The sequence below is a fragment of the Plutella xylostella genome, chromosome 4 (assembly GCF_932276165.1).
Source record: "Plutella xylostella chromosome 4, ilPluXylo3.1, whole genome shotgun sequence".
NCBI classification, from domain to species: Eukaryota; Metazoa; Arthropoda; class Insecta; order Lepidoptera; family Plutellidae; genus Plutella; species Plutella xylostella.
In genome coordinates this window covers 8,125,655-8,148,783 of record NC_063984.1, presented here as the reverse complement: position 1 = coordinate 8,148,783, position 23,129 = coordinate 8,125,655, and the positions used below count along the sequence as shown (strand labels likewise).

At 37.3% G+C, this 23,129-nt stretch overlaps 1 protein-coding gene across 1 annotated transcript; it reads left to right on the top strand.

Moving 5' to 3' along the window:
* Nucleotides 1-289: 289 nt before the first annotated feature.
* Nucleotides 290-22,255, top strand: LOC105388926 (protein ultraspiracle homolog; the record flags this gene model as incomplete). Its single annotated transcript, NM_001309115.1, is given in 8 exon segments — nucleotides 290-497; nucleotides 11,325-11,550; nucleotides 16,527-16,677; nucleotides 18,018-18,160; nucleotides 18,572-18,647; nucleotides 20,975-21,124; nucleotides 21,561-21,610; nucleotides 22,034-22,255. Coding segments are annotated over 8 exon segments (1,226 nt in total), but the record flags the coding sequence as incomplete, so codon positions are not given.
* Between the last annotated feature and the right edge of the window lie 874 nt (nucleotides 22,256-23,129).

Here is a 23,129-nt window from a genome sequence, read left to right as displayed (position 1 = left end):
AGCCATCTAAACCTTGTCTGAAAGATGTAGCTTTGCGTAAAAATGTCGTCAACTTATTTTGAATTGGTGTGCCTAGTGTCTACCTAGTATGAGTTAAAGAGACTTTAGGGCTTATTCAAACCGAAGCGTTATCCGCCACTGGATAACGCTGAATAGGCCCTAAAGTCTCTTTACTTTTCGGAACCACCACCACCAGATGACGCGACGGTAGCTGATAACTCCACGGTCTGAATACACCCTTACCGAACCAACTCTTCCGTATCTCCCTCCCTAACCATTCCTCTCTTTCCAGGGCTGAACCTGGAGGGCGGGTTCATGTCGCCGATGTCCCCGCCGGAGATGAAGCCCGACACGGCCATGCTGGACGGGCTGCGGGACGACGCCACCTCCCCGCCCGCGTACCGCAACTACCCCCCGAACCACCCGCTCAGCGGCTCCAAGCACCTGTGCTCGATATGCGGGGACAGGGCGTCGGGGAAACACTATGGGGTTTATAGGTGAGTGCAAAACGTGACAAAAAAACCGTCGCACTCGCTCTTGAAGCCGCAGCCGCACGATGTGAGTGAGCGCGACGCGAAGCTTTTGTCATGTCTTGGTGTGCCCGTCTTGGGCCTCATGCTAGGCCATCAGTTGGACTTAGGCCTCTGCCAAATAGTTGTGGAGGTAGTTCCAGTAGACGAGATAGATCGTCATCATTTCATTTGCATCCGATAGAACCAAAGAAATTTATTTCGACACATTTTCAAAAATGTGATGGAATAATATTATTTTTACATAAAGATGTTACTTTACATGGATATTCATATTGAGATTATATGGATATAGATTTGGTAGTCTAAAGATGTTTATAATTTATTTAATTATATAAACACAGTACCGTACTGTTTTATTTTGAATATAAATCAGTTGTACTTAATGGAAATATAATTTAAACTTTGCTTCTCCTCGGGTTGCATGAACTCAGAAATGGAATAGATTAATCTTTGAAAAGTATATTATTAGATACTAAATATTATAATGGACTTAGTCAAAAAGTTTAATTCTTTGAATTTGTTTAAAAGAAATAAATACTTACAAGAGAAGTAAATAAGTACCTATGTTTGACTTAATTCCTTTTAAACTTTTAACACAGATTTTGCAGTGTAGTTTTTTATTTATACGTAACACAAACCACCTTTAAAACTTCAGCTGAATCTAGATACCGATTCGGGAATTAAAAAAAAAACATTTTTGACACACTCACGTTTTTAATCCTGCTCAGTTAAAATTCGTGCCTACGTTCCTGTAGTTTGGGTCCAGATTTCCCAGGCAAAGTTGAATTTCGGTTGAACGAAGTTTTATCTATTCCCCATGGGTGTTCTGAGATACAAGTTTATGCCAGATGTGCTGATAAACAGCGGCAGCGGGCGCCCTTCAAGAGTTTTGAACACCTTGTGTTGTTCGCCGGTTTCGGCTAACAATACACAATTTACGTATTTCGTATTTGTACATTTTGATAGGCGGGTGTGGTTTTTATGTCGCTAGAATAATATAAACACCTTGTGCCCTAATATTCTCTTTTGAAGGCAGGCAGAAGGGCTTTGATGAACTCATTTATGAAGGCTCATTGCCAGTTTTCAGGCACATCCAGGAGGAATATCCAGTTTTAACTTTAACTATCCCTGCCGGGATTCCAACGGAACCTGAGAAACCTTAGTTTTATAGATACATTTTATTTTATTTTATTTTATTTGGAAAGCTAACAACTTTATGTACAAAGATATAAACATTATATTAGGTATCATATGAGTTAATAACAAGCTTTCACATATAATTACAAATATAGGTACTAAGTAGGAGAGCGTAGTTTATTACAAAGTTTGCACAAACACATACCTACGTTACAAATTAAAAGCTACGTAAGTACCTACTAACGTAGGTTAAAACAACGTCACGTTATGAGAAAAAGTAAGAAAAAAAAAATTTATTATAAAGTTAAGATGCTCATAGATAGAGTACTCTTTATTTATACACCAAGAAATGATTAACAATTTCACATAGACACTTAACTAGGGTACAAAAGGCTATACTCCTCGGCTGGTTTCATATTATCATTATGTTGCTGTATATTCGCCCGATCGTGTCGGAGCCAAAGCCCGTGAAAGTGGTATTCTCAAGGGACAACATCCAATATAAACAAGGACGTACTTGGGGAAATACGCTTCATATCCTACAGTCCTAAACGAAGCTGTTTTAATCCCACTGTCAGTGTGGTGAAATATTGAGCTTTCATAGACACACATTTTATTTAAAACATCACATCAGCTAGTGAAAATTCAATCAAGCCGCATATAAATATATCGTATAGGGTCATCCGGTTGGCAGTTACGTAACTACCGACACACAGACACACAAATCAAACATACATATAATATGTACCTCTCTTCTACAAAAAGTCTAAGTCGCCATTGCCATATGGCAGACACCGGAGCCTTATTTACAACAGGGAAGCCTCATGATATCCCCAATTATTTATTTACTCCGTATTTTTTTGTTTATCATCATCCCCAAATATTAAACACTTAACTAACTTCAGTATGAGTACACAAGCCTTGAGTGCAATGTAGAAGCCCCCTTATTATGGGTCTAACTTAAGGGCCCGTACAGGGTGACGTGCCGCGCCAATTTTGGGTTTTCAATGCTCTTCACACAGCACACGCAGTGACACGCACACATGTAAGTTTGCACAGTGGGTCGATAAACTTTTACTCGCCAACTTTATTGACAATTATGTTCAAGTACATTTTGGGTGATTTTAGGGTAAGTAAGTATAATTCTTACTTACACTGGTAGGCACCAGGAAAGAGTAGAAATTAATAGGGGTGCCACTTTACTCTATACTCGGAACCCGATTAGCTTTCTCAAACAAATGTGGTATTTACTTGTAGAAAGGTAACTACAAGTATTAAAGTGTAGATAATAAGTTTCGGGCATTCTCCAGCCAACTGAACCCCGACGACAAAGCAAAGTAATTACATAGTGTCGCAAAAGGGCTATACTAAGCCAAAAGGGGATGACTCAAGGGGTCATTCTGAACAACTTTTGTTCTACGAGATTTGCAAATTCGCGAAAAAAAATATTCGTTTTCCATGGTAAAAAGTCACATGTCCAACAAAGTTAATTTCCAAAACTCGTAGAGCAAAAGTTCAGAATCAAGTTCAATCAGACCCCCTGTCTTACTCCTTTTTACCGGACTGCCGAAAGAGGAGGGTAATGTTTTTTGATTGTATGTATGTATGTTTGTCTGTTTCTTTGTTCCCTCCTGTAGCCTAAACGGCTTGATAGATTTTGATGTACTTATGAGGTATTGTTAGAAGCGTATTGATGGCGCGATGGTTATAGGCTATGTGACGTTCCATTAAAATGAACATAGCGCCCTCTAGAGGACATAACGTGATGATCGAAAAAATAATAATTCAACTTTGCCGTGTAAGGTATCAAATGAAAGGGCTTGATTTTCACATTATAAAAATATGCATATTGAAGGTATTTAAATAACAACACCAAAATAATTGAAATAAAAAATGATCATGAACTACTGACGTAAAATTTCATAAAATAAAAACAACTAAAAAGTTACAAATAAAAAAATACAATTATAAACAAACGAAAAACCCGACTGTACGCTAAAAACATGAAAACAAGTCCCAATGTTAATAGAGCGGTGGTAGCTCAGTCGGGTAAGCGCCCGCTTCTCAATCAAGAGATGCGGGTTCGAATCCCGGCGCTGACATGTACCAATGAGTTCTTTTAAGTTAAGTACAATGTATACCATCGCTCTTACGGTGAAGGAAAACATCGTGAGGAAACCTGCATATCTAGATTTAGCACGTCTAGATATGTGAACCCACCAACCCGCAGTGGACCAGCGTGGTGGGAAATGGTCCAAGCTTAGGAAGGCAGTTTAGACCTTGGGGATATGCACAAAGGTTCCACTCGAGAGAGCCAGGTGCAGGTACTTACACCCCCACAGAGAATAGAATAGAATAGAATAGTCCCAGGCGGGGACCAACTTGACCGCCACTCAAGGCCGTTTTCTAAGTAACATTCAGCTAAATGGTGAACCCTCTGCTGGTCCCCGCCTACGATACTTTCCATTAACATTGGGACTTGTTTTCATATTTTTAGCGTGCAGTCGGGTTTTTTGTTTGTTTATAATTTGTTTAGTACCTACTATATACCGCTTTTTCAATACCTGTAAGTACATTTTTTGGTAGCAGCATAATATTTTTACTTAATTTTAGGGTTTCGAACGTCAAAAGAAAAAAAGCAACCGTTATAGGATCTCTTTGTTGTCCGTCTGTCACCGCCCTTTTCTCAGAAACGGGTAAAGATATCAAGCTGATATTTCGCATAGATGGGGAGTAACCCAAAAAAAATATTATGGTACTCCCTGTCCCACACAATTAAATTGGGGCTTATATTTTTTCCAGTTATTTTGATGTGTATCCTTTTTTTTCTTTGATGTTTTGTATAAGTATGTGTTTGTTTTCTTTAAATCTGTATTTTTTTTGTTGTTGCTGTCTATGTGTCGAATAAATGTATCTATATCTTCAAATCACGCCATCTATCGTTTGTTTTTTTTGTGGCTACTGTCTAATCTGTCTATAGAAGAAATTCCGTCTTTGACAATTTTACGTTACGAATTTATTTTTATTTTTACATTTTCGTGGAGAACCAACAGCATTTTGTTAATAAATAATTATTACTTATGAACACATAACAACTTGATGCCATTAACAGAATGAACTTAGTAAACCCAGTAAACCTAACACATCCAGAGGAAAAATAAAATCTCTTTCTCTCTCTCTGAAAAACATACTTAATAGCCCAAACTCGATGCTTTTAGCTATTAACATCTTTGAAATAAAATTGAGCCACCACCGTGTTACTGTCCTCATCAGATCCTCACGAGACCATACCTCAACCAGCACCAAGAGACTGTATTTTTGATCCCTAACCTAATGTTCGTGCGTATTGTCATCACTTAGATCCATTCGCTATATTCCTGCTCCTCATCAGACCTTTACGAGACTGTAATGTCACGAGAATATTGCACACTATCTAATTTAATTTAATGTATTGAATATACTGGAAGAATTATGCTTCCTCAATTTCAAATCAAATTATGTTGGTGTCATAAAAGTTGAAAAAGTGTAATGACAACCAATGTGCAGTGATTTTGTATCTGTACACGATAAGATCGCGAGCTGTGAGTGCTGCCTAAACCGACGTGACCCTTCTTTGGAGGCCAGCGGCCAACTGAGTCAAACGTCACTTGTGTTTATGATTTTATAACACAGAAAACCGCCATAGATATTTGTATGAAGATTTGAGGGAAAAAATTGCTCAAGTTTGGGATTAATTTACACAAAATAAGTGTGTGTTTATTAAAAAACAAGGTATTTAGCGCCTAGTTCAAGCCTTTAACTTTATAATATGATAAAAATCATATGAAAATTCTTGATGATTACGACACAGTTGTTACAATACGGGAGTGTCATATACTGGTTTTTCGTCATATTCTGAATTTAATTTACAGTTATCCATAAGCTTTTACTTAAATTCGAATGATTCAGCACCTAGCTAGACTCTTCGACTACCGGTGTGATTTTTTTCAAGGCTGTAGAGCATTGGTACTCAACCTTTTTTATATAAGGGCCACAAACACGTTCAAGTCATGGTGTCGCGGGCCGCAAGCAATTTTTTTTTATCTATTATAAAGCGATGTAAACTATCGAATAATAATAAAAAAACACATGCATATACTACTATGTGTAAAAAGTATCGGGATTAGATCAATAAAACAAAAACAAAAAATGTGGGTGTGTGGCAAATTTTGAAGATAATAAAATAAATTTGGATGAATATCCAAAATTTTGAAGGTAATAAAATAAATTTGGATGAACATCCAAATCTATTTTATCACCTTCAAAACTTGTTCCTTCAGAAACGATACACATACGCCAACGAATTATCCAATCAACACAACATTTTTTTAAACGCTGTTTTCAGAGTTGGATTTTAGTAGTCGCGGCGATTTTTCCTTATTGTCTTCTATCGATTGAAAACAGTGCCTCGAAGTAGTAATTCACGGCTCTAGCTTCTTTTTTAGAGCTAGAGCCGTGAGCTGCAGCCATATCTGGTTAATATGGTGGATGCTCGATGGTATTTTTTGAGTGTTTGCTCAAAAATTCATTGACAATGATGATCCTTGTGCGAAAGGCGTGATATCGTAGTGCAAAATCTTTTTTCGTTTTTTTTTCCACAAATCTCGCTTCTTCGTCGAATTTGCTGTATTAAATTCTACATAACCCGCAAATAATATTATTTTCCTACCGTTTGACTTTATGGCAAGAATTCCGAGTGCACAACACCACGATAGTCATAGAAAACAGTCAACATGACTCTGACTAACAATCGATAGACGAAAAAAGAAAATTCGCCACGAGTACTAAACACAACTCTGGAAACAGCGTTTAAAAAAAGTTGTGATGATTTCTGTGTGAGTTGGCGTGTGTATCGTTTCTGAAGGAGCAAATTTTGAAAGTGATAATATAAATTTGGATGAATACAAACATTTTTTGTTTTATGGATATAATCCCGATACTTTTTACACAGAATGTATATTCTCTATTATCTCTCATGGCACGCGGGCCACTGAGAAAGTCCCGGCGGGCCACATGCGGCCCGCGGGCCGCAGTTTGAGTATAGCTGCTGTAGAGCATCATTTACTACATAATTCTATGACAATGCCAACCCTCAATTGCCTATTGCCGACCCTTAACTGATAAATGGATTCCATATTTTATGTAAGTTCCATAAAATATTATGTAGGTATGGGGCTTCGCCAACTTTTGAAGATTGATTGAATTTGAGTCTTCTCCCAGAACTTATAGTTCAGAAGCATTTCTTTTTGTTTCTGGTATAGATTTATATGTGTGTTAAATATTGAGATTTTTATTATCTACTAAATAGGTGCGCAACTACCCTAGGTAAAACTAAAAGTACGCTATGTACAAAATAATGTTCGTGTTATTTTTACGTGACACGAACGAGACATTACAAAAAACCGCTATTTCGTAATATTTTTTCCTACCCAGATTTGTTTACCATGTTTTTGAAATCTGATATCGGAAGATAGATCCATTAGAATAAGGGCGCCTTCAAATTAGTCGCTAAGTGTCGCGCGACTGCAGCGCTGCAGTCGCGCTGCTGTCTAAATTCCATATAAATTATTAACGCGCGACTGCAGCGCTGCTGCGGCGCTGCAGTCGCGCATCTTTTAAATTACAAAATTTATATGGATTTTGACAGCAGCGCGGCTGCAGCGCTGCAGCAGCGCTGCAGTCGCGCGACACTTAGCGACTAATTTGAAGGCGCCCTAATTAAGAGTGTTTTGTTTTTTGTTGGGTTTAAATAAAAGTAACTAAGTCGTGCCGTGGAGTATTGTAAAATAAGTAAATTAGAATAAAGTGATCATATATAACTCTATAAGATTAATTAAACATTACATATCCGATACGTATTTTTTGTTTTCGTATCTTGGGTGAAAGGTGGAAATGCGCCACATCATATAAAAAAACTAAACGAAATCGGTTAAGCCTTTTGCACGACACGTTTAACTTATAACACCCTTATTTTTCCGTCGGATGTTAACAATCGGCAAAAGTGTGGAAATCAATACACTTTACCAACAAGGGAGTATGTATCGTATCTACATAAAAACGTGTCGACATGTTTGCTTTTACAAATGTTAATATGTTATGTATTGAATCGTTTCCACTTCCAGGCCAAATATAAGTTAAATATTATAGGTATATTCCTTATTAATAAATCAACGGAACCCTGTCGCGCCTGCCTGTCTGTATAAATACCTATTTAACATTTGTTCATGACTAATTAAATGGATATACGAGATTTATAAGAGTTCTTGATTACTGAGAAAAAAATACAAATAAACAGTACTTTACAAACCAACGTTGAATATTGAATTACAGGATGAGTTTTCAATTAATTAGAAGATTTTACAACATCCTGAAAAGAACCCTTCACTGTTAATCATCTAATTAGAAAATGCTCTTTAATTAAATGATTTTATTTTTTTGCACATCTATGTTTCTTCTTCATCCTATAGCAGTCCGCTTACCCCTTCTAAAGCACTTCACTGTATGCGATTGATTTTTATATATTTATACGTAATGGCTCGTATATGCATATGAGTAGTGATATGCATGCTGTTTTTTTTTTGGGTATAGTGGATGATTTTCATTACGCAGGATTGTTTTATCATAGCAGTAGCGTTTCTAAAAGCACATTAAATGTGTACATAACGTAGGCAAATAATCAAAACTTATAAATGTATACAATATACATGTAATTTACAATTCTATCGATCCAGGACCAGTAATGACATGCAAAAGACATTTTCTTTTCACCTTGAGAATACGTTATGTTAACACACACGGGCCCAGGTAGTTTGTGTTTGAGCTAATAACAGTTTTAGTTTTAAATATGTATCGGCCCTATGTTGTGGGAGATGACTGACCAGACACCCATTGACAAGGAGATCCTACTCAGGAAATGGCGCTGGATTGGGCATGTGCTGCGGAGACCAGACAATCACCTGTCCAAACAAGGGTTGAAATGGCAAGCGAAGGGGAAGAGAAGGCCGGGCCGCCCCCGTACCACCTGGAGGCGGTCAGTTGAAAAGGAGGCTGCATCAACTGGTCTCGGCTGGGACGACCTGGAAGCGGCCGCGCAGGATCGGGAGAAGTGGAAATCCTTTCTTCGAGCCCTATGTCCCTGATGAGGGATAAGAGGATTTCATCATCATCATCATCGGCCCTATCGTAGAATCGTAGTCCAATAATAGTTACGATTTGATTGATTGCGTATATTAGGAGTAGGAAATCAATATCTTTGTTTGTTGTTGTTTCTGGACGAAAGGGAATAGGATGTTGGAGTTCTTTGATTCACATGTCGCTGTGTTTTGTGTATTCATATAAAATACAAAATGATTTCACTCAATTTAAATAGGTTTTTAAACTTTAGGCGATAGAGAAACCTACCATTACTTAGGTACATGTTTTAATAAAGCAGTAAAGAGGATTCTGCAATATCATTAGGAGATACATTAGATGAGTTACTCTGCTAGTTAGTGTCTTCTTTGCCTGTTTATAAATTTTCGCTTCGCTAATGACTGCCATTTTGTCGTACCATCTGCTTTCTCGCAAACTTAAGACATGGCTACATAATTTTGTTATTCTACGCCCCATTTCTAAGTAGGTACATAATCATGAATTTAAATTTTATCCACCGACAATTTAGCCAATCACATCGCAGCATTCCGTACTCAAGTTCTGCTTTCAGGTGTAAAACGAAATGTGTGAACTGTGTGTCTTTGTGGACAGAAACGGAGCTTTTTTAAGATTTCCGAAAAAGTGTTATAACTTTTGGATGGTTTAATGAAATTGTAGTCATAAGCGAAGCAAAATTCAAAAAGATACTAAATAGCTGAGTAACTCATCTAATGTATCTCCTTATGATATTGCAGGTTCCTTACTGTTGGCGGTGTATGTGTCCTCTATCACCATTTTTCGTTTGGACCATAACTCAGTAGTATAGAATCACTCTGTAGGATGAATACAAATTATTAATAATTAAACGCAAATTAGCCCGTCCGACATTTTTCAACCAACTGAGTTATTATAAAATACCTCAGTAACTAAAATATCTAGGTAAACACCGGAACAACCGCTCGCTATTGAATGTGGGAACGAGTGACAAGTTATGTGCCAGATCACTTGCTAGATCACGCGTCATGCCACTCAGGTGGGCACAGCGCTTTAGGTAAGCAGACACGTCCAAAAGTCGGCTCGTGATATATTACTTTCTTCACTATTTATATTGCTAGCATCTCGTTTGATATATGATTTTGCCCGTACAGTAAATATATGCTACACGTTCCATGTTGTCAGTACGTAAATTTCTTATTGGCACAAAAATTGCTCGCGGGCTATTTCGGGAGAGAAACATTTCGCGAATCACGTAATAATCTATTCTAATGACCTAATGCCGTAGCTTTATCGTGAACGCGTAGGATGTATTATGGTGATGAGAAATAAAAATAAACAAACAAAAGTTATCCATCTATTACATATAACATTAGGTTAGATCCGGTTTAATGTTTAATCTTTTGTTTACTTTTAGGCAGGAGTGGCAAATATTGTTGACACCATACCCAACGGACATTAATTTAATAAATACCCACGTTTTCACAGACCGGCTGAACACCATTTGTGAGAGATACCTAGGTACTACAGGCTATAGATTAAAGCAATTTTCAAGATTTTTCATTAAAATTGAACATCATCGCTTTATGTAATAAATTGGCCCGCCATTGTCCTTTGAGCCGAGGAGTAGAGGACGACTCGCTTGTTGGAGAATTTCGATTGGAATAAAGTTTTTCCATCAGCGAGAGTCACGACTGAGTAAGTCACTATCAGTTTTGTGAAACTGCCTCATTAGAATGTAATCATGTTATTAACTAACGCGAAAGTAGTCGCACTTTTTATCGTTCGCATTATGAGATTTATAAGTCTCGTCGTAATTGAAATGAGAATGCTTGGAATAAGTTTAGACAGTCTATTTACATTATGTTCTAAGTTATGATGATATTTACATATTTCCAACTACCGTACCGTGCTACTACATGTTAAATTGTTTTTAACATATTATGTATATAGTATATGTATATAGGGCATAGAAAAGGTGAAGTGATGGGACGTGATTTATGATATTTTAACAAATAAATTTAAACGAGCCCTTATAAACATTATTAATGATAATTTGCGGCACGCGTGCCGTTTATTTGGAGGATAATATTCTAATGAAAGTCAGGTGTAAGTGACTATGCTATTACGGCGTATTTTGGGCGTAACCGTAGCTTTAAGTACTTGTACATTTTCACAGCCTACGCCTAGCCAATTTACGTAGATGGCCATCTGAAAGTTTCAGTCGGCTTTTGAGGCATATTTTCACAATGTTTTGACGCAGTGCGCCTTGGACAAGGACGGACCTTCTTACGTAATTTGGTCTAAGTTAGTTTTAGTTTAAAGTCTAAATTTATGTTCAAGACTAGAAAATCTTATGTACTTAACCATTTATCCGCCGTGTCAATGCTCATCTAGTCTACCCTATCCATAGTATCAAAGTATCAACAACTTATTATCCACCAAAAATTACCTCTATCTGTATCTGTATCTCTCATCCGTCCATTCCAGTTGCGAGGGCTGCAAGGGCTTCTTCAAGCGGACGGTGCGCAAGGACCTCACCTACGCTTGCCGCGAGGAGCGCAACTGCATCATCGACAAGCGGCAGAGGAACCGCTGCCAGTACTGCCGCTACCAGAAGTGCCTCGCGTGCGGCATGAAGCGCGAGGCGGTGCAGGAGGAGCGGCAGCGGGCCGCGCGCGGCGCCGAGGACGCGCACCCCAGCAGCTCTATACAGGTGAGTGGGTGCAGCTGCAGGACTGTACTGTTGTTAACAAAAGTGTCTCGCGTGAGTTGCACAAAGCTGCAGGAGTGTACTGTTGTTAAGTAAAGTGTCTCACGAGAGCTGCACACAGCTGCAAGACTGTGCTGTCGCTACCAAAAGTGCCTCGCGTGAGCTGCATACAGGGTTAGAGAAGAAGAGAGTAGATTTGGTACGGTAACAGACACAAACCATACACAATGAGTAATACTTACCTATTTAAGATACAAAAGTACGTTGTTCCTCGAATGCGGAAAAGGGTTTCAGCTTAGCATAATACTGTTTGTTAGCATCCGTTATTGCTGAATCATTCTAAGATGAATTGTAGTTCGTAATCGAAGAAAATTATGTAAGTTTATGATTGTAACGTTATCTGTAATTCTTGTTTGTGATTCGTGATCTGCATCGCGTGACTATTTTAGTTAGGAGTTTGTAGTTGGTCTGGAGTTGGACCAAACTTTCTTAGCTAGACGGCAATTTGTATCGGAATCCGGATTAAGTACACACTTTAAACTTGAACCATTTTAAGCGAGACAAGTTTAGCTAGCTTGTTTACAGTTTCACTGAATTTATTTACTCAGAAAGAAATGAAAAATTTTAGTCATTTATGCGTACATTAAGAGTGGTAGTAGCAAGGGAATATCACGTTATAAATCTTAGCCATTGTAATAAAGGCACGTAAGACATCACAAAGTAATATTAATCTAGTCATAATGCCCCCAACCATCAGCTGAACACAAGTAAGCCGTTTAATGTTCCAAGGCAAAACAAAAATGGAACCTCATTTTTAAATAAACTTTTTTCGCAACCAGCCAGTAGTTTATCGCGCCTTTTCGCCGAGCACGCGAGCGGGAGAAAAATGAAATGAGCGAACCAATCATAATGGCTCTATTCAATACGATGTTTCTCATCGAATACGCTCGCTTTAGTAATCGGCTACTTTATCGATTTGCCGCGAGCGAGATATCGTCTTACTCTATGTATAGTCATTTGTTTTTCAATACGATGACGCAGTTGAGTCGGTACGTTTTCTTACACCTGTAGACTACATAAAGTCGGTTATAAATGGCGTATTATGAGGATTGGATTGCATGTGCATTGAATTGAGCTTTTATTTTTATGCAAGCGCTTTTAAATTCCTAAAATATATCCCGTCTTATTTCTCAATATTCTTTTTCGTAAGCCATACTAATAATTTTATTATGGATTAAACACGCCATGGTGTTGGAGTATGTAGGGATAGTACAAGTAGGTACATAATAATATAGTACAGCCAGATTCATAAGCAGCTATTATACCTGATACACTTTTGTATATTGTCAGACTAACACATTAATTAAGGGTTTTGAGGAGTTTGCTAGTGGACGAGAGTTTGGTATTGGGATAGTTGAGATTTTATAAATACTTTTCTCAAATAATTATTACAACAAATACCTTAAATACATAGCTACTTAAGGTACGTATATACTGTTTGACTGTAACAGAGATCAAAGGCGTTCCTTGCAAATGCATACTTATAAATAAACCAGTTATTTAGCATAAAGTGACACTCAACTTCACGTTTCATTTAAATGATATACGATGACAGTATTTTTCTTTATAGCCTCGTACTGTTCCTTTTTTTCTCGTGAATGTGGAAAGCAACTTTTACTTGTCCCTTTTCTATGAAAAGAAAGACGGAGCAGAGTGTTTAGTAGGTGCTTTTGTAACTTTTGAATATGATAGATTACCCTCTAATGGTGTATTATTAAGTTCGTTATTGTATACAAAAATATTACAAACGCGGCGAAGTTAATGCTAATTGCATTATCCACCAGTAAACTTTGGTGATGTTTTGAAAGCGATTGGTGCAGGAGGTATTACGGGATGTGTAGGAAATGAAATGAAATGAAATAAATGAAATGAAATGAAATGAAATAGTTTTATTTGCACGAAAAGTGGTACAGTATAGGTGTTTAAAGATTTTACATTACAATAATATAGGTTCCTCACAATTCACCTGTTAAGGCATGCAAAAATTTGTCACAAAGCTATACACTATAATTCATGTTAATTTTAATGTTAGGTATCTTAAACTAACATTATTTACATAATTAAAACGTAAGTGGGTGTATTAGAATTTACAGTTATTTACGATATTATAATGTAAGTTAGTTTTATTAGTTATTCGATACAAATATGATTAAAGTTAAGGTACTCTTCGATGGAATAGAAACATTGATTCACAAGCCATTTATGCAATTTCTTTTTAAATATGATAAGGGGATGACTCTTCAATGGCGCTGGTAATTTATTATATATTTTAATTAACATTCTGTAACAGCTGCGCTGGCAAAATGTTGTTCTACATGGGGGGTACACTATTTTGTTTGGATGACGAGAATTCTTTTTTATGTCATCATACCATGTGAACAAGGTTCTATGTTTGTGAGCAAAACACGCCATTTCGTAAATGTAGAGACTCGGCAATGACAAAATATTCAAGTTTTGGAACAATGGTTTGCAAGTGTCTCTAGGGGCTGCACTGCAAATGGCCCTTATACATCGTTTTTGTACAATAAAAACTCTATTGATGTCTCTGGCGTTTCCCCACAGTATGAGTCCATACCGCAGAACTGATGCTACATAGCCGTGATATGCTGTAAGTGCTGTAGACATATCAGCGGTCTTTTTTAGCCTGTGTAGGGCGTAGACAAAGCGGTCTAATTTGTTACAGACTTTTACTATATGCGGAAGCCATGTACATAACTCATCCATAATTATGCCCAAAAATGTTGTAGAAGTTGTATTTTCAATAATTTTATCGTTACATTTTAGTGTCATATTTAGTTTTGTCATTTTGTTGTTTCTGAATTGTAGATATTTTGTTTTGTTTTCATTAACTTTTAGATTGTTTGCACTTAACCAGTTTGTCACCTTATTAATAGTAGTATTTATATGATTTTCAAAATTAACAATGTCATTATTTTTTATAACTATGGAAATGTCGTCTGCGAATAATATACACTTATCATTTGTGATTTCAGGTAAGTCATTGATATATATTAGGAATAGTAAAGGCGATAAAATCCCTCCCTGTGGAACACCATAGTTATTTGTTTCGGGTGTAGAGCTGTGAACTACCAGCTCTCTGTTTTGCGATAGTGTTGTTATTTGCACTATTTGTTTACGATCCGATAAGTAGCTGTTTAGCCAATCGCGTGCTATACCTCTAATCCCATATTTCTCGCATTTTTCTAGGAGCACTTTGTGGGATACAAAATCGAACGCCTTAGACATATCGAAAAAAACAACAGCTACTGGCTTTCCTTTATCGATATGCTCTACCACTTCAGTAATGAGTTGGAATCCAGCTAGGCTCGTAGATTTATTTTTTTGGAACCCATTTTGCTCTATTCTTATAGTGTTATGTTTTAACAAAAAATTTGTTACACGTCCTTCCATTGCTTTTTCGTATATTTTAGACAATATGCTTATAAGTGCAATGGGACGATAGTTGTTAATGTCAGCTTCGTCATCTTTTTTATGGAGTGGCTTAACAACAGTAAATTTCAAAGCAGTCGGGAATTTGCCCGTAGATAGAGAACAATTTATTAAATAAGAGAGTATGTCAACTAAGTAGAGTGCACATGACTTAATAATTTTTGTGTTAATTTGGTCAAGACCTACTGAGTTGGTCACGTTAAGAGATTTTATAATGGTCATAACTTCTTTGCTGTCGCAGGGTTTTAAGTATATAGAGTCATGAATAGATGTTTTCTGTTTTATTTTCAAATTGGTGTTTTTTGATTTAGTTTCGCTATCGATAAATGTTTTATTGAACTCTGTAGCTATGTCAAGTGGGTGGGTCAATGTTTTATTATTTAAATTAATTTTTTCTATATTGTTTTTTTGTTGATTTTGTCTGTTTTCTTTTATCAATGTCCAAACTGCCTTACATTTATTTTTTGAGTTGTTAATAAGTTTTTTACTGGCCATTACTTGTGCTTTGTTAATACATTTTTTTAATGTTTTTGAATATGTTAAGTATTTACATTTATTTTCTTTTGTTTTACTTTCATAATACTTATGACGTAGATATCGACTTTTTTTGCATGCTAGTTTTATGCCTGGTGTGACCCATTTCAAGCCGTTGTGGTGTGTATTTATTTTAACTTTCAAAATAGGAAAGCAGAGGTCGTAAAACAGTAGGAACATTTCTTTGAACTCCACAAATGCTTCGTCAGCGTCTTTAATTTTGTATACGTGTGACCAAGAAAGTGAACTTATACAATTTATGAATTTGTCAATGTTATCTTGGCTGTAGTCTCTTTTTTAATATAGTAATGATGGTTACTTGCTTGTAGGCATGTTTCGGTAGGAAATGTCATCAATTGGCATGTGTTGTGGTCAGACAAACCGCTTTGTACAGTTTGCGATGATTTTATGTTAGAGATGTTACTGGCAATGTTGTCGATACAAGTTTTTTGTCGAGTAGGTTCCTTTATGTGTAATTCAATATTATGGTTTATTAATAAAGCGATTAGTTCTTTCGTCTCTTTGGTATTTTTTAAGATGTCAATGTTTAAATCCCCGCATAAAACAATATTTTTTGTGCGTTTGGTGTTTAATTTATGTAAAAGACTTTCCAGTTGGGTGAAGAATGTGTTTAAATGTGTTTAGGAGGAGCCGACAATAAAAAAAAACATAACTTTACAACGGTTTTAAAAAAGTCTTCTGTTCTAAATTCGTGATAAAAACAGATTTAAACAGTAGTTACGTTTTTAGTAAAATTGGCGGCACTAGTTAGCTTTCACGTCACCGCCTAAAGCTGTTTTTTCACCAGAGAAGCGTGATCATACCTCCTTTTACCCTACCCTACCCTTTTACCTACCACTACCCTCCTGACCTTTTAAACCTTGATAGATAGATAGATAGAACTTTGACATTTAATGGACCTCAATCCCTTACAGATCGTGCTCCAAGAGCTGTCGATCGAGCGCCTCCTGGAGATGGAGTCGCTGGTGGCGGACCCGAGCGAGGAGTTCCAGTTCCTGCGCGTGGGGCCGGACAGCAACGTGCCGCCGCGGTACCGCGCGCCCGTCTCCAGCCTGTGCCAGATCGGTGAGTCACTATCCTACTATACCTGATATGTAGGTATCAGATCGTGCTCCAGGAGCTGTCGATCGAGCTATTCTATTCCATTCCGTCGCGGTACAGCGAGCGGACACGGGTCCAGCCTGTGCCAGATCGGTGAGTCACTGTCGATGCTACAATTTGTGAAATAAATATAGCTTGAGCCCTATGACAGCTGTCAAATACATTAATTTTATTTGATGTTTGTCTGTTTTCATAGGACAACTTACTTTATTCACCAGGCACCTGTTAATCAAACGTCATAGGGCTCATGCTATATTATGGTTTGCGGTTAGATATATTTATTTATTTTATTCTACTAGCTATACTACTATATTCTACTAGATTTATCCACGAGCTTCGCCTTAAAAGGTTTAACTAGGTAATTCCGGGATAAAAGTAGCCTATGTGTTGTGTGTGTTAATCCAGGGTGTCAGCTTTCTACGCCACATCGACAATGTTTCATTCCATATTGCAGCTATGTAAATTCCAAAGAACATGTCAGGGGCGGGAATTAAGCCAATAGCGGGAATTAATTTCCCTACGCTAAGTATGTACTTATGTTCATCAATACAATCGGTAGGACATAGTTTATTTGTTAACTATTATCGTGAGGTAAAATTTATAAATTTATCCGACCAAAACATAAATAATAAATATTGTTGAGCTCTTGCCCTCTTATGATAATCTGAGTGTAGGTTACGTACCTGTTTGTGTACGAAGCTTCGTTCCAAAACACTCATCATGTCATGGAAATTATTATATTAAATAAGAAATGAAATATGTGTCGCTGTTCAAATTTTAAGTTATTTTCGGTATGCTACATTAAAATGTGCATATTCAGAATAGTTCACAAATTATACATCGATGTGTATAATTCATTTCTTTATTACAACCACATTCTTGTATAATTATGTGAATTCATTAATATGGCCGGTGCCTCTTTATTTGATTTTTGATACAATGCTAAACAACATTTATTAATGGATGTAAAAATATTATGTTATAAACGTGAACCGTACGATTTTAAAAACATATTTGTCGGTGGTTCATAACAACTATACGTTATACTCATATCATAAAACTATACTCTGACTATCAACTACACGGTTATTAAGTTATATTTAGAGGTACATCAAAACTACAATCTGGCCAACTACATTATATTATGCCCTTCCAATGTCATGAGGGGTTTACTCTTACACAAAGTCCGACTACTATGAATATCTTGCTGAGGTATGCCTGCGGCACATGTTTACGTACACACAGTTGCTCAATTTTTACACAAAACCTATTATAGTCTGACCAACTACCCGCACTCTCCGCAGGCAACAAGCAGATCGCGGCGCTGGTGGTGTGGGCGCGCGACATCCCGCACTTCAGCCAACTGGAGCTGGACGACCAGGTGGTGCTCATCAAGAGCTGCTGGAACGAGCTGCTGCTGTTCGCTATAGCCTGGCGCTCTATGGAGGTGAGGAAATAAAGTAAAAATGGGCACCAAAGTAAAGTTAACAGTGAAGTAAAGTTGCCAAGGTCTAAGGACTGCAACAGATTGTATATCCGTTAGAAAAAAAAATGTTATGTCAAGGAGTCGAAAGATATCTTATCAAGATTCCCAAAGGTTATTTTTTATTGTAAATGATGAATAAGAATATAGGAATAACGCCAGGGCCACAATAATGAACTTAAGGATAGGGATGAGGTGATGTTTAGTTTGAATATCATGAGTCTGTATGTGGCGTCATTATGTTAAAAGATAACACTTTCGCTAGAATAATTATCATAATCGTGGTTTTCGCGATTTTGGTGTTTAGAAATGATCATTAGAATCACACCATAGGTTTAACTATAACAAATAACATATTTTCTTTACCAATTCCAGTACCTGGAGGACGAGCGCGAGAACGCGGACGGGTCCCGCAGCTCCGCGCCGCCGCAACTCATGTGCCTAATGCCAGGTGAGTTATATGCTCTCTATTGTCAAACCCATCTTCTTCTTACTGCCAGTTTCAATTACTGTGTCTGTCTACGGATGACTGGTACTTTTTTTTTGTTGATTTGATTTTTGACATCGAAATGTTCAACCTGTCAAAATCGTATGATAGTAACTATAGTTGTTTGCAATAGAATCCAACAATCATGTAAACAAACCAAATTGTCACGATTACTCCGTAATCACATACATTTGACGATCAACTATGAACATAGTCTGATTTCAACGAACGCACCATTGTTTTCACATTATCTTCAACACGATTTAACTTGTATTTATAAGTTAAATTTGTTAAAACATTTGCAACGTAAAAATTTCGAAGTATTTGACAAGCTGTCATCTTAGTTTTTTACTCATCGAACTCTATAAGTCATTGAAAAGTTAGTGTTGTTCGTAATCAGAAGTTATCTTTTAATTTTAATTTCATAAATTATTTTAATTTAATATTATTTGAATACAATAAAAAATAATTTTCAAGAGCTTAATATAATTAACCAAAACGAAAAAAGGAAGAGAAAGAAATGAAAAAGCTCGACGGCATTTTAGACACGGCAAGCGATGACACAGTGGTTCCATTTATAATTACGGTCACCGGCGACACTTCTGATAGTGATGATGAAGAAGAAGAAGATTAAGAGTAGACAGTTCAATGCTATGGCAAATGAGATTGACTTTTTTAACTGTAGTTTATTATCGTTAAAAAGAAATTTGGCATCGGAGTACTTTGGTTCCCAGACAAACGATTAGCAATGTCAGTCCGCCATATTTGTTTACATGATTGTTGGATTCTATTGCAAACGACTATACCAGTCATCGGTAGATAGAGTTATTGAAACTGGCAGTAAGCGTAACTAACAAAGTCGCTATACAATAACACATGAGCCGAGGGCCACGCATACTACCCATCGCCGGTAGCGGCCGTGAGCTCCTCCATGTACCTACATAATGTAAGGGCACTAGAGGCCTTTGCAACTAAGGTCGACTTTGTATTAGTGTTGCCACGAATAGTGATTTGGCCGAATACCGAATATTCGGCCGGCGTGCTCAGCCGAATACCGAATATTCGGCCACCGAATATTCGGCAGGTGATCCAGTATAATTCAATAAGTTGAAGTTTTATTTAAAGAGTGTTCTTTTTAAGATTACGGCAGATCCGTACAACTGGTGGTCAACCAACTCGAATCAGTAGCCAAACCTCTTATATTTTGTTAAAAAATACTTGTGTCTCACTAGCAGGTATTGTATGTATATAACAAATGCCGAAAAACTTGTCTTTATTCATCACAATTTGCCTTTAATTAATTTAAATATCTTAAATACTGATGTTGTATTCAGGTTTTTGCAATTAATGATTGTTTGATAGTTCAATGTTTCGATTATTTATTTTATTTTAATTATCTTTTGTAAGATATTTGCTACTTTTTTTAAGTATTCGGTATTCGGCCGAATACTACTTACTATTCGGCCGAATACCGAATACTGAAAAAACTGGCCGAATAGGCCGAATACCGAATACTTGCCGAATATTCGTGGCATCTCTACTTTGTATCTATTTATTGCTATCTTGCTTTGATGGTATACGGACACAGAGTGACAGACACAGATTTAAGGTCGACCTTAGTTTCAAATTCCTACGTGCAACTGGGTTATAGGCTTGTTGACAGTATCTAGCTGTAACATGGAGTGCAAAATATAGCACTGATCCACTTGATTGATTGATTCACATTAATTACTATCCACACCTAATTACAAATTGGATATGTTTATGTATGCTAATTGCTACAATGTTGCGTCAGTACCTAACTGGCGATAGATTTAATTTTGCACTTCGAACTCTGTGCGTCAATCGTGATACGGCATTACTGAAAAATATGTGCAAAAGAAATGATATTAACAAATAGAGTTGGCGTCGGATGACATGAGTCTACAGCAGTTGCACAGCACATTCATGGCTCTGAAAGTTTTTCATATACAAATAATGTTAACTTGCAGAAGTCTGTAAAATTTATGGCTAAATAAATCCCGCTTTAGAGCGATGCCACGCGAGCGTTATGTAGTTGTGTGTGCGTTGCGTTAGAGTTACCTAGACAAAAATTGGAGCAGCAAGCCTGGATGTTGTAAAAGCTGAGGTAGGCGTTCTGTAGGTCCAAGAATAGATAATCTCGTTTCTGTAGTAGATGGATTTGAATATGCTAGCAGAATGTGTTCAACTGTCTCACCCACTTCCTTACATGTCGTACATATGGACTGGTTAAGTTCTCAAATAACAACCACAAAACCTCCTCCCCCCAGGCATGACGCTGCACCGCAACTCGGCGCTGCTGGCGGGCGTGGGGCAGATCTTCGACCGCGTGCTGTCGGAGCTCAGCATGAAGATGCGCGCGCTGCGCATGGACCAGGCCGAGTACGTGGCGCTCAAGGCGATCATACTGCTCAACCCAGGTAAATACGTTATTTGAGCTTTTAATGATTGCTAGATGAAGTGCCAGTGGACATGGCTGATGGAGAACTTATAGATGGGGTAGGTATAAGAGTTCTCGAAAGGAGCCTAGGACAGGCATACACAGAGAGGGTCACGAACCGGACCATTGAGTTCAAACGAAGATGGTGTTGGTTAGGATAGGAAAGCCGAGGATAGAATGTTGTGGCACTCCTTGAGAAGCTTATGCTCAGCAGTAGACAACTAGTGTCTGTAGTATCGGTATAAATAAGTGACCCAGAGGTTCCATGTTGTTGGAGCGGTGGATCTAGTGTCCTATAAAATTTTTAATTTAAGAATGACTGGATCAAGTGTCCCTTCTATAATATTGTTAATTTAACAATGCAAATAATTAATAAAAGAAAAGAGCAGGTTTTGTTAATCGACCTTTACTTTCAGATGTTAAAGGACTGAAAAACCGACTAGAAGTCGAAGCATTACGGGAAAAGGTACGTTTTTTATGTAATATTTTAGTCCTCATACTGCTGAAATAATTAAGAAACAATGAGAAGGATATAGTAGTTTAAAAATATAATGTCCAAAAGGTCTTTTGCCTGAAATATCCACTTAAAATAATAAAGAAGATGAATGTATTTTACTTCCTCAAACACCATGCTTTCACAGTTACTCCGCTGTCTCATCGACCCGAAGACCAATCAAGTTATATCCTTATTTTCAAAACAATTTAGTTGTGATGTAAAATTGATAATTTTATTATTTCTTGGTCTACGGTCATGTCATGTGCAGAGAAACCTGACCCCCTCTCATAGTAACAATGCTTCTGAGAGGGGTCAGGTTTCTCTGCCCCTTACTTGTACCAATAAAGTAGAAGTACTCTATCTATAATGTAACTCTTACAAACCTGTCCCCAGATGTATTCCTGCCTGGACGAGTACTGCCGGCGGTCGCGCAGCAGCGAGGAGGGCCGCTTCGCCTCGCTCCTCCTTCGCTTGCCCGCCCTACGCTCCATCTCGCTCAAGAGCTTCGAACACCTGTTCTTCTTCCATCTCGTGGCGGACTCCAGCATCGCTAGTTATATCAAGGACGCGCTAAGGAGCCACGTGCAGACCATCGATACTAACTCTATGATGTAGGTGAACTCGCTTGTTTGTGTGCTGGTGTTGTAACCTCGTTTGTTGGGTGATTTGCATATACATGGCTCTCGATAGATCGTATTGGTGCAAATTGCCTGCGCCGCGCCGGAGTTGACTGATGCATTTTATCTGACCAAATGGAGAGAAAACTATTCGATATAAATAAGTATATAAAAGGTCTATTTCGTCAGATGAGATGATTTATCAAGCATACCGTACCTATAGAATACGATCGCGGCGTCTAAAAACGTTTAACTATTTCCGAACAGAGGTTACAATGCACGGATTATAATAATGTTTCAATCAATAAATCAGTAGTGTTTAACTACGTATATACTAATTGTAGCTCCTATAAACCTTCTGGTACAATTTTAACCCTTTTCTAGTAGGAATTGATTGAAACTAATGTTATCGATGTCTAGTGCGTAAAAGCGAGGCTAACACTGTCCCTACATTTTCTGACTGAACCTACAGTTTCCTCCATCGATGCAATATGCTGAACAAAACAGAGCCCCTTTTTGAGAGATGGATTCATGTGAATTATGTAATGGAAAAGTAAATAATATTAAAGATATTTTGACCGACACTATAGGATCGCTGGTCGATACTTGTCTAAAAATATATTTAAAAGTCTTGGATCAAAATATAGTGTGAATATCATATGTTAGATATTTTAAATGGGGCCGCCTCTTTTTATTAATATTACGTAGATATATTACATTAATGTAATTAACGTAAGTTGTTCATCTATTAGTGAATTTTATCCGTTAAGTAGTGTCTATGGTATATTAATTAATAATACATATTACAAATATTTTTATTACTGTGTAAATTAACATTTACCAAATCTCTCTTTTAATTATTCGACATTGAA